The 12,809-nt window shown below is 35.6% G+C and overlaps 1 protein-coding gene across 2 annotated transcripts in view; it reads right to left on the reverse strand.

Annotated features, from left to right (window-relative positions):
* The window catches only part of RPS6KA3 (ribosomal protein S6 kinase A3), a 76,388-nt gene that overhangs the window by 16,474 nt on the left and 47,105 nt on the right, over positions 1–12,809 (reverse strand). The window contains exons 8-15 of one of the 2 annotated variants that reach the window (XM_082278333.1): positions 12,453–12,490; positions 11,934–12,076; positions 8,773–8,843; positions 3,889–3,977; positions 3,557–3,621; positions 3,356–3,458; positions 3,046–3,170; positions 1,102–1,224 (exon numbers count right to left, since the gene is read on the reverse strand). In XM_082278333.1, the coding sequence (XP_082134459.1) occupies positions 1,102–1,224; positions 3,046–3,170; positions 3,356–3,458; positions 3,557–3,621; positions 3,889–3,977; positions 8,773–8,843; positions 11,934–12,076; positions 12,453–12,490 (757 nt within the window). Of the gene's footprint in view, positions 1–1,101; positions 1,228–3,045; positions 3,171–3,355; positions 3,459–3,556; positions 3,622–3,888; positions 3,978–8,772; positions 8,844–11,933; positions 12,077–12,452; positions 12,491–12,809 lie in introns of both variants that reach the window. The other variant, XM_082278332.1, reaches the window with a different exon arrangement.

Genomic DNA, 12,809 nt, shown 5'->3' on the forward strand with positions numbered 1-12,809 from the left:
TGCTAATCTAAACCAAGTATTTGGTGCAGCAAAAGATAAAGGAGGAGAGTAAGAGAATTAAAAAATTAGAAAAAATAAAAATTTCTCAGAGTTAATTCAAACACACATTCATTATGAAAGTCCATTTGAATCTCTGGCTCTAAAGTTCTCCCTGTGCAAAGAAGTGAAATATTGTTTTGCCCTACTTAAAAAGTATTCTTGTGATTCTCATGTTTGTCCATTCCTGAACCGCAGCATTTCCTCTCATGTCTTTTCCATTGTGGTGTTACCCCTCCATCCTTATGCCCGTACTGCTACTGGTCCCCTGCTAATACATCAGACACTGATCATCTTATTCTTTTTTTCAAGATTCCTTGAGGAAAAAAATGCCCTAACAGAGGCAATAGAAAAGCGAGGGAATCTTCACAATAAATGTTACAGCTGAGGGAGTTATCAGCTATGCCAGGACTTACAGTTTCAAGATATTACTTCAAACTGAAAGCATGGAAGTCAAATCTGTTCCTGGCCAGAACTAGAATAAAAATAAGTATTTAACTACCAAATTGAAACTGCAAGGTTTCCAGAAGGCAATCTACATGCTTAATTCATCTTTGTATTTTAGATAACTAAGTAGTAAGCTGTTCAACAATTCAAAAAGAGAACTGCCTCATAGTATAGGATTTAAAGACTACTTTTTTTCCCCCCCACTTATAAAAGTCTGCTAATCCATACTCTTGCTTTCATAGCAACCATTTGGTCCCGGGTTATTGCACAAAAAGACAAAAAACTTATCATTGCAGTTCTGGGAAATCTACTAATTTCAACTGAGAATTTAATGCCTTCAAAGAAGTGCTAGAAAGCCCTATAGAATAACATAAAAACAACATTAAAAACCTTGCTGAAAACCAGGAAGCAAAGAGTTGAAGTTTATTCTGGAAGTTATACCAGACTGAAGACTGTAATGAACTCCTTACCCATATGAGAATTTAAGAATTTACTTTTGCAGTTGCATATAAAATATTTTTATATTTGAAAAAAAAAATCTTAATATGTTTCTCTATGACAAATAAAAGATGTCCAATGCTAAAATCTGAAAAGTGTGGTTTATAACAAAGTAATTACCTTTACAGCATATTCCATGTTTGAAGCTTTATGAATACATCTCTTACAGACAGAGTAAGAGCCAACTCCAATATCTTCCTTTACTTCATATCCATCAGTAAACTGAATGCTGTTCCTGTGCAACTGCTACCAAAATAACATTATCAATTGATGAATATTCATAATATGTAACTGATCTTTTTATTAAAATAACTTTTTAAAAATTCCTACTGATTTGATTAAAATTTTAAACTGATGACTCTACTAGGTCAAAGTGGTCTAAATCCCCATTACCTTCTGTTCAAAATTAGTATAAGATAAATTTAGACATTACAATATTAGACATATTGTAAATAATATGTAACATATTAATAATTTACAATATAAAACATATTGTAAATAATGCACACTGTATTTTAGAAACTGACAACATTTTTTCTGACTACTGCTTTATTAATTTAAAGATAGAAACTTGAAACCAAAGAAAAACAGAAAACTTCAAGATAAAATAGTGATACAATAATGGTAAAGAACTATCACTGTTTCTATTATCTGAATAGACAGATAAATGCCAGCTGGAAAATTTAGAGATATTGAATAGAATCAGATTGGCTGGAATTACATGGAATGGTAGTCAAAAATCCTTTCACAGAAATAAAAAGCTGAAAGGAGGACAAGTGTTCACTCTTGTAAGGGAAGGAAATGGTGTTCTAGTATATGGAGTTTGTGCAAAGGATGCAAAGCATTTGCAGGAAACCATCTGGGTATCCTGCAGCACAGAAAAGAGGAAATAGGAGTGAGGAAGTTGTTGAGGGGCACAGAGGAAAGGCAGCAGAGAAACAGACCTTTACAAGAGAAGGAAACCATATACAAGGAGAAATAATGCCATCTACAAAACTGTGCAGGAAAGAAGCAGCACAGAGAAGCCTGCAGAAACTTCTAACAAGATATCAGGATCAGAAATAATTCTGATGCATATATCAAATCAGAAAGCTTCTTGAGAACAAAAAAGGATCTAAAGTTATATTTTAAAAAATGGTATTACACATGAAACAGTAATGCATAGAAAAGCATGTTGCAACAATTCTAGACATGAGAGTGTTAGAGAAATAGAAGGGCTATTCATGTTCTGTATAAATTGTGGGTTTTTAAAAATTTTCTCAGGCAGTTGCAAAATACCAGTGCAGAGAAAAATATAAAGAAACCCAATCATACAGCACACCTTTTTATTCCTACCTATACATTAAGAAGTCTTCAACACAATTTAGATAATGAACTGGTTTTCATGACTCAGTAATTAGAATTATTAAAAGCAAAGAGGAGGTAGAAATACAAATTTTGCAGAGGTCTCATCTTCCGGCTGACAACCTCACAATTATTAATACAGGAGACTCTACTGGAGCCATTCAAATACATCAAGGAAGCCAAAGCTAGAGTGTGCACTGTAACACTGACCTGTATGATATGACACTGGAATAAGTCACAAAATAGCACAGATTAGCAAATTAACTTAAAGTGGCTTGGGAGGGACAGAATATATCCTGAGTCACGGATTCCAAGAGGCAGTCCCGAACATCCAGATACAACTCGCAGTTGTACTCCAGTGCCTCCTACTACTGCATTGCAGGAATCAACTGACATTTTCATGTATGGGGGAAAAAGCCCCTATAAATCAATATATCTGTTATTCCACTCCACCTTATAGTCAGGGCTTGGCATTAAAGAATTAATACAGTACAGATGGTAAAATGTTGTCATTTAAGGCTGAAGCCTATTTGGACCTGTAGCTGCTCAATAGTTAAACAGGTCCTGCACCTTCAGAGATTTTGTTTGGATAAAATAATCTGATCTTTACTTTTCTTGTATAAAAGATGACAGTGACTTTGTCATGATACTTCATTCTGTGACAAGGAAACAATCCATCCACCAAGAGACAGCACTGATTTTTTTTGTAGATGTACCGACCTGGACAATTGAATGCACTCCAACTGTCTGCATTGCTTGACTTTCATCATCTGATGCAATAGCTACAAAACTAAATCCTCGAAAAAGCTGATGTGCATTAGCACTGGGTGGGATACCAGGCGAATCTGAAAAACACATAATCTACTTACGAGCAGAGTCATTAACACGTAGATATGAGACTAAGTACTGAAATTCTGGTAGCACCTTAAATTTGTAAGGACAGAAATTTCTATCAAATTTTGAATGAAAAAATTTGAAATGCGAATTCTATATTTTGAATATGTAAATTATCTTATTAATCTCTCTTTACCTTTTGGAGTTTTTGCTGTAAACTCAGGGTCAAAATAAAATGTATCTTCAGGTCTGCCAGTTGCAGGTTTAAAAGGAGGATGAATTTCTCTCCGGTACAATTTCTGAAAAGAAGGAACACATTGTAAATGGTAAAGTTATATGATACTGTAAAAGACTTAACCAAGAAATTTACTGGATTGATTTTTAATTAGATACTCACATTCCAATCTATTTTGGAAAAGAATGCATGCCTCTTAATTTCTTCTACTCCATCTGGACCTGCTCCTTTTATAAGGAAGAAAAATGTCTCTGAATTATTTTCCTCTTGGTCAAAGGAATGGGCCAGCAAAATTATATTTCTTATTTCTTCTGCATTAATTTTAGATGTATAACTAGCAGAAATGATAATACTTTGGTGATCATTTGAAGAGCAAACTACATTCTTACTTTAAAGCCTATTTTACACAAGAAACAAAATTTTTAGTCAGTTTAATGATCACTGATGTTATGCATAGTTGGATCAAATTTAAAATATTCTGCTAAAAACTTTACCTAATCTGTTTGCTGGGTTTCTTTTGAAGAGCATTCGCAGGAGACTCTGTGCTTCAAGACTCAAGAACTGGGGCATTCCAAGTTTGGCCCTATAGAATAAAAATAATTAATAGTATACAAACATATCTAGGTAAGAATTAACTCTGCACTCCCCCTTGTCCTTTGTCATTCAACAAGTCCATAATAAATGAAGTAGCATCACTAAGAAATTGCCTTCAGACATCAGACACAGAGCAAAAGTGCTGTCAGTCATGTAAACATGTTTGATTTTTTAAATTTTTTTTTGAGTAGTATAGTATTTTCAGTAATGACTCAGGAACTTAAGTAAAGGAAGAGGTGGAAAAACATGTAGAGAAGAATAGCTACAGGATAGCAGTTTATAAACTTGTAAATTTTCATAATATGCTTTGATCCACTTATAGGTCCAGTTACTAGCACATGACATCAAACAAAGCATTCTGACAGTTACATAAAAGACAGTTTACAAGGAGTAAGAAAACTACCACACTATGACACACACCAAGAACACCCAGCAAATCTAAACTAGAATACAGAAATTGAATTAAGGTAGGACAGACCTTGCAGTAGTAGCAGGTAAAAAAAACAACCAAACAAAAAAGCCCCAAAGCCACTCCTCTCTTCCTTTTTGCTCCCCTCCCCAATCTATTTCAAATACTACTTTTGCAACTTGCCAGATTTGAATTTTTAGATTTAAGTTTTTGTACTTCTTTAATTTCATTTTGTTTTGTAATCCTTGCCATATTTTCTTGCTCTCCATTTAACGTTCAGTCTCCATTCTCCCACTGTTACTAGGGCTTACTTTTTCTTGTAACTATGATAATGGTAAGGAGGGATATAATTCCCTCCTTTCCATCACTAATTCAACCTGTACCTTGTGTTTTTCTGTAACAGTCCATGACACAAACTCTGTGTTTCAGTCAGAAAACCTAATTTGTCTTGTATTCCAGGTATTTGTAGATATTCACCCCCGTATCACTTCAGTAAGTGCATATGTATTGCCACTGATTGACTATTCATTACTTTAAAACTAGAATTTACTAAATTTTCCATTCCTCTCAGCATTAGAAAAGCTAGGGGCAGGGAGGAGGAAAATCTGAAAAACTTTGGCTTCTTTGGGCTCTTCAATAACATAGTACAGGCAGATCAAGGCCACCAATGGAGAGGAGGAATGGGCACTGGGCCATCCAATGCTTCCTGACTGGCATGCACCACTAGCAGCTGAATCTTAGTCACACACTTTATATTCATTGCATGCTCACTTGATGTCATTTCAGCTCGTACTCAAGTATCACAGAGCTACACTGCAAGCAGGAAGCAGGGAACACTGACTGGAGAGGCCCAATGGTATCATTTACAATGTTACTGAAGGTCTGAGAACAGACAGCTAGGACAGGACAGTGTTGGAGCGAGTGGAATTCTTTGCCCTGTTGTAATCCAAAACAGCTCCAAGACTAGGATACAGCTCTGGAGGTTCAGCACAGTCAGCTACCTAGAAGAATCTAAAACCAGGCCAAAACCATAAGTACAAATAATCTTATGGAGAAGTGACCCAATAAACAGAAACAACATGCAGAAGAAATTCTAAAGGACTGGTATGTGCCGCAGTCCGCAGTGGAGTGAATGAGAGGCCCTTGTGCAAACCACAGTGATTTAAGACTCATTGCTCCTTCTCCATCATCAAGGAGCACCTTTCACAAAGTCCTGTATCAGGCACGTGACAGAGGAGAAGGAAAGGCAATTTCCAGGTCCTCAGAATTTATATATTATGCAACTACATGAGTGACAGCAATTTTTTTCTGACATTCTGACAAAATTTTGTATGAAGGCACACCTCTTCAGTAAAGGAGAAAAGATGTTTAAAAATTTAACTTCATTGCTGCAACCTATGATTTTTTCTAACTGCAGAGTTTTCCAGTTTTAGGTAAAACACACAAAAATAAACAAAAATTTGTCTTGATAATGTTGTGAGAAATAAAGAACCCAAAAAAACATTTGTTGTAAGAAGAACGCAGTTTCTGTGGATTTTTAGGAACAGAAGGTAAGAAAAGCAATATATCATAAACATACACAATGAAAACAGGAATTCATATGCACACCTGTCCATTTTAAAGTTTTATGAAAAATTTAAGGAAAAATATACTAGGTATGCAGAAAATAAAAAGAAAATATAGGCCAGGAAAAAAAGTGTGAACTTATCAGAAAACACTTTAAAATATCTTCTGGTTTTCAGCTGCTTATATTACCAAAAGCAAAACACTTCTGTGCAAGATAATATTCATAAGTGTACAAACCATTAAAAGAGGGTAAAATGTCTTTACATCATAGCACACTTTCTGTGCAGCTATTTGGAACTAATAACAATTGCAAAGACTAGAAGGTGAAAAAAGAAAGAAGGTGGAAAGGGCATTAAGAGATACATTCTCAAATGAAATCTGAAAGTAATTACAGAATCATAGAAACCTATAATTGTTTAGGTTGGAAAAGACCTTTAAGATTATCAAGTCCAACCATAAGCACCACCCAGTCTACCATATCCCTAAGTGGCACATCTTTTTAAAAAACCTCCAAGGATGGTGACTCAGCCAGTTCCCTGGGCAACATGTTCCAATGTTTTACAACCCTTTCAATGAAGAAATTTTTCCCAATATCCAATCTAAACCTCCCATAGTGCAACTTGAGGTCATTTCCTCTCATCCTGTTGCTTCCTACTATGGAGAAGAGACTAACCCCCACCTGGCTATAGCCTCCTTTCAGGGAGTTGTAGAGACTGGTAAGGTCTCCCCTGAGCTTTCTCTAGGATAAACAAACCCAGATAGATCTCTCAGACACTCCTCACAAGACCTGTGCTCCAGACCCTTCACAGGCTCCCTTGCTCTTCTCTGGACTCGCTCCAGCACCTCAATGTCCCCATGGTGAGAAGCCCAAACTGGCCACAGGATTTGAAGTGTGGCATCACCAGTGCTGAGTAAAGAGACAATCACTGCCCTGGTCCTGCTGGCCACACTATCGCTGACACAGATCAGGATGCCGTTGGCTTCTTGGCCACCTGGGCACATACTGGCTCATGTTCAGCTGCTGTTGACCAACACCCTGGCGCTTTTCTGCCACTCTTCCCTAAGCCTGGAGTGTTCCCTGAGGTTGTTGTGACCCAAGTGTAGGACCTGGCACTTGGCCTCACTGAACCTCATTCTACTGGCCTCATCCCATTGATTCATCCTGTCCAGATCCCTCTGCAGAGCCTTCCTACCCTCCAGCAGATCCACATTCCTTCTTATCCAGGTTGGGGGCACCTGCAAACTGAGGGTACACTCAATCCCCTTGTCCAGGTTGTTGATAAAGATGTTAAACAGGACTGGCCCCTGGGGAGCACCACTTGTGACCAGCTACCAGCTGGATTTCACTCCATTCAGTGCCCCTCTCTGGGCTATGAATGACTATGAACTTCAATTACCTGGAAAGATACAAGGATATTCTAAATGGCAGCTGAATACAGAAGATATTTATAGCACCAATGAAAAGACTGTTGAGGAACAGAGCGGAGTCACATGCAGGCAAAGAGAAGAAGAGAAAGATGTGACTCATGAGACACAGAAAAAAATGCACAGCTCCTGAAACAAGTGAGAGTGCAGCAGAACTATCTCAGACTAGCTTCTTGTAAATAGGAGGTGGTCAGAAGAAGTTTATGCTTGCTGTGAATAGATAGAACTTTTTAGTTAAAGACACTGAATAATAACAACATGAAGATTTGATCTGGCATGATGCTGAGGCAGCAGAAGAAACTAGCATCACTAAATATATTTGCAAATAAGATGAGGAAGAAAAACAAGGGCAAAGAATAACATAACATGTATACATTATGAAAGCAAAAGCAAGGAAAATAATGAGCGTGTTTTCTAGTGGTTTTCACGTTCTAATTACTTAGAGAAAAAATGAAAGAGTTCCATATATTTATTTTTCAAAACAGGCTGTTGGTGCAAAAGAAATTCCATCTTTGATACATGGGTAGACAAGTGGTTAATAGTACTGAGAACAATGCTAAACAATGAAGCAGAAAACAAATGAGAAAACTAAGATAGTCTTATGGGCTTCCATGAAAAAAAATGGTATTAGTTAAAAATAGATGGAAACAGAGAAGTGAACCTGTGATATGAGGAAACAGACTTGTTTGCACAGTGTTTGGCTACAGTCCCAAAAATGGGGGAGTTATGCCATAGGTTGTATTAGTTTAGCGAATACGTGGGGAATTGGCAAGGAAAAAAGCAGATCTTCATTAGCAAAAACAGGAACATCAACTGCACGAAGGGAAGCAATTCCCACAAGAGAGCTAATGCAAAATCTATGCTGAAAATAGCAAAGGGGAAAATTGGAGCCTAGGCAAGTCACAGGAGAGTACAGAAAGGAGGAGCATTGGGAAGGCAAGTTGTTGGCAGCACCATTAATATAAAGAGGTAGGGTGAGGAGCTGGTAAGATAAAGAAGCATAAGGAGTGAAAATACTTTCTCAAAAAACCACCAAAAGCCTAAAACAAAGGAAAAAAAAAAAACCAACAAGGAAAAAATGCACAGGTTATCAAAAAGGATAAGAAAGTTAAAAAATATTATGGATATAAGATGGGCAAGATCATACGGTTGGAGAAGTCATTATTACAGATTAAAGAGCTGCTATGAAATCCTTTGTACCTGGTATAGCGGAGGAATAGTAAAGCAAATTAGATAGGCAGCAAAGGGAATTAATAAGATGGAATAGGGAGTGAGGATTTACCAGTACCTTTGAAAATGAGGGAAGAGTAGAAATTAGATATTGCAGCCCGGAGGGCATCCCTGTAGAATACCTGATGAGATATATAAATAAGAGTGTACTCACTTGAGAATCATAGTCATGGTTTCTTTTCTGTCTTTCCCTTGGAAAGGTAGAGTACCAGTGAGCATTTCAAACTGTATAGAGTAAAACTTTCATCAATTACATTACCTGGACAAAAACTAATTTTTGACAAAACTACTTAGCATCTTAACCTTCCAAAATTCATGCATGTTAACAATCAAGTCTGTGCAAAACAACTTCATTGTACAGTTTAAATTGCTAAGAACATTGAGCAGCCTTTGCCATTTTTTAAAGCTGCAAAATATTTTCCTACATTGATACCTTGCTTTACATGCTTTTATCTGAACAATTTAGACTATAATGTTCTGTATTTCATTTCTGCCTAAAAAGTTTGTTCTAGGAAGTCTTGATCTTTACAACTGTATTTTTAGTTTTCAATAAAAGGGACTGGGGGTACGGAAAAAGGTTTTCCTTTCAAAAGTTAGTGATGATTTCTCCTCATGCAGAAATTTTTAAAAAGGTCAAAATTCTGAAAATTGGCATGTACATAGCCTTCATTGGGAAGGGGAAAAGGTTAGCTGATTGACAAAGACATGCATGATGGGAAGTGGTTACTGTATGCATACAGTGGAAATAAAGCCTGAAAGAACATGGAAGAGCTACACAGTACGTGCATGCACATCCTACAGTGCCTGGCAGTAAGCAACAGACACTGCTAAAATACTGATTTGTTCTGAAAGTGACTGAGTAAAAATAGATAAATATAAAGGCACTCCTGTTGGACTGCAGTATACACAGGGGTATCAGATATAAGTGAGGCAGTGAAAGCAGTCTGGCAGCAGTCATGGTAGCCAGCACTTAGGCAGAAACCTGATTTTTTTTGGTTTAAAAATTGCAAAATAATTTAGTTCAATGCAAGTTCATGGCATACAGTTAACAACATAAAAATTAAAATAATTATAAAGGAACCCTCTGAAGAGCTTATGCAAACTTAAGTCATCCTGAACACAAGGTATCCTCTATTTCCCTCTTTTCTGGTATGACCCAAACATTCCGTCTCCTAAACATAAAAAATATATGTGGATAACTTGAACAAATAATGTGTGACTGTAGTATTTGCAGATCTGCAATAAGAGCATGAAGTTGCACTAACAGTATTCTTTAAAACACCATTTTATTGAAATAAAATTTGAATTTCTTACTGCCATCTCTTCACTACTGCTAGATACATCATACTCTAAATAGTATTTTTTACAGATATATTTTAAAAAATTAAATTTAATAGTCATGCCAACATGAAAAAAGCCTACTTTTAACTTGAACGCTTAAGACAATTGTCAAAGATGTGAGAGGGATAAGCCAGAACTCTAAGAAAAAAAAGTTTTGTTTTTGGTTTAGAAATATCTTCACAAGGTGCACTTGAAAAAATAAAACCTTTTTAAAAAGGTAAATTTGGAGTGCTCCACTTACACTTGCTTGAAATATAGTTTCTTTAGCAAGCTCCCAATACAAATGTGTGTGCTTGTGACAAATTAACAGCTCAACACATGTATTCTTTGTCACCCCTCCCAAATACTATATTCCAACATTAATAGGCCAGTAGTACTTAAAGAATAAGCCATCACTGGCCTCCCTACTTATGTTTTATTTCAAGAGGAGAGTACCTCAGTGCTTTTGAAAACTTGAAATGAATGTTTTTACTTGTATGGCATCCCTTAAAGCTGTCACTGTTTTAAAGGACAAATCGGAATATATTTCTTAACAATGGCTTAAGCATACTTCATGTCTACCAGCACAAGAAAAGGAGCCAAATGATTTGTTGAAACATCTTTAAAGTCTCCCTCTCTGCGCTATGACTTCTGTTCACTCTATTTACTGTGTACTTAGACTACACCAATCATCACTTGAATTTTTGATCAACTCAGAAATTAAGAATGAGCTAGAAGTAGATATTCACAGATTGTCTGTGAAAGTTACAAACTATAAATGCAAGCAACAAAAATATGTCCTAGAGAAAACTGCACAGTATTTCATATACTAATTTATAGAATTTGGTTTTTAAGGTCATGTTTTTGTATTCAAAGTAGAAGCCAAAGTATTTAACATGCAATGCACTTAAGACTGTGAAAGCCACCCCAGTCACAGCTAACATCTTTCAGCAATTTTCAATTATACCATATCCACTTGATAAACACCAAATTATGTTTTTCAGCTTTATAAATTAAAGCTGAAGTTTAATTATGTTTGTGTTATCAACAACAAATATTCTGCAACTACATTGTAATTATCTTTTAATTGTTCTTAGTGATAAAATGTGTGGCTGTGAGGAGTGTGTATGCTTGTCTGGAGAGAGTTATCAGCTGCTACTTTTACATAGTCAGTTTTCAGATCACAACAGCATTCTAGTCATCATAAAGCAATAGGATGACCTATTTTCAGACCCAAAAGTCCTTCTTGTACTATAAAGCACACACATTAGTTGTACTGTTACAGGTATATGTAGCAAAAGCAGTAAGAAATGAATACATTTATACAATTATTTAATCTCCATGTCAAAAATGCAAACAAATATTTTAAATATGAAAAGTCTTTCAGCATTCCTTAAATACCAAACATGATCTATTATTCTTTTCCAATTCATACTCCATATATATATTTCCCTGACCCTGCAACTTTACAGTAATTACGCCTCTCAGAAATGCCATAAGCAACCGAGCAACTATATCCTATATCAGCTCAGTGTCATTTAGATCATTTTGATGTGTGAGAACAACAGTTGTTATTATTCCACTAACTTGTAATTACACCGTAGACTCTAACTAGAAAGTTACCAATCTTCTTTTTCCTCTTGAATGTAAATTCAAATTTAAATTTTGGATCTAAATTTCTTCCCCACTTTGGAATAGACAGTATTTTTCTGTATACTTTCATATTCCTCTTGGTCCCCAAAACAGTCAAGCTACTAAAGATGTAAAGTATTTGAACTAAATGATAATAAAAATATGGCATATTGTTGGCGTTGATATGATACCTAGTCCGTGTTCTTGGATCCAAACTCTGTGGTGTTATTAATTTCACACAATTTAGACTTCCTTTGTAGTTAAAATTTATGTAAAGCTCACCTTAGGGTTTAGTGTTTGATTTGTTTCACCACACCTTGCAAAGCACAGTTTTGCTATTATTTAGATTTACCAGAAACCTACCATTAAAACACCAAAAGACCACCAGTCTGCACTCTGCGTATGGCCTCGTCTGTTAACAACTTCTGGTGCCATATATTCCACTGTTCCACAGAAAGAGTAGGCTTTTTTTTCATGATCAATTGACTCCTTACTTAAGCCAAAATCTGAAAGAAAAAAAAATAGTTCCGAATGTAAATTTTTTTTTTAAAACATTCAAGGTTGATACTTTTACCATAACGTAAAATGTTATGCTTTTATCATTTGTATATACAACCAAATACTAATATGGAAATTACAGGATTCTCCTTCCCTCCCCACATTACCATAGGTCCGTAACACCAGATATACTTGTAAAGCAGGTATCTTATTGAAATATTTATGTATTTCATTTATTTTAAGCTAATTACACTACTTGCTTCCACAATTAAATTACCGATCAGTTAAAATAACTTATTTTATCATACTGGTTTACCAAAAGGAAGAATGCAAAGATTTTACTGTGAACAGAAATGATCCTAGTATTGCAATTTCTTTATTCACCTGTCAGTTTGATATGTCCTTCCTCATCAAGCAGGATGCTAAAAAACAATAAAAAGAATATAAAAAACTAATTAAAATATCTTTTAAGTGTTGTTTCAGACAACATACTGACAATATTTAGGAAGAAACAGAAGAGGATACACAAAGACAGGCAAAATTAAACATGCATGAAAATGAATTATTAGAAGATGCTTTCAGACTAGACATTTTCTTTTCCTTCCATTCTTTCTTTTCAAAGATTAAGAAACAGTCAGTTTATCATAGTTTTATTTGACTATTTGATTAAATTCAGTATGTAGTAACATTTATATTGAACTTGCAGTTTTGGCCATCGGCAGCACACGCAGCATTATCATA

This window comes from Coloeus monedula (genome assembly GCF_965178545.1).
Source record: "Coloeus monedula genome assembly, chromosome: 3".
NCBI lineage: Eukaryota > Metazoa > Chordata > Aves > Passeriformes > Corvidae > Coloeus > Coloeus monedula.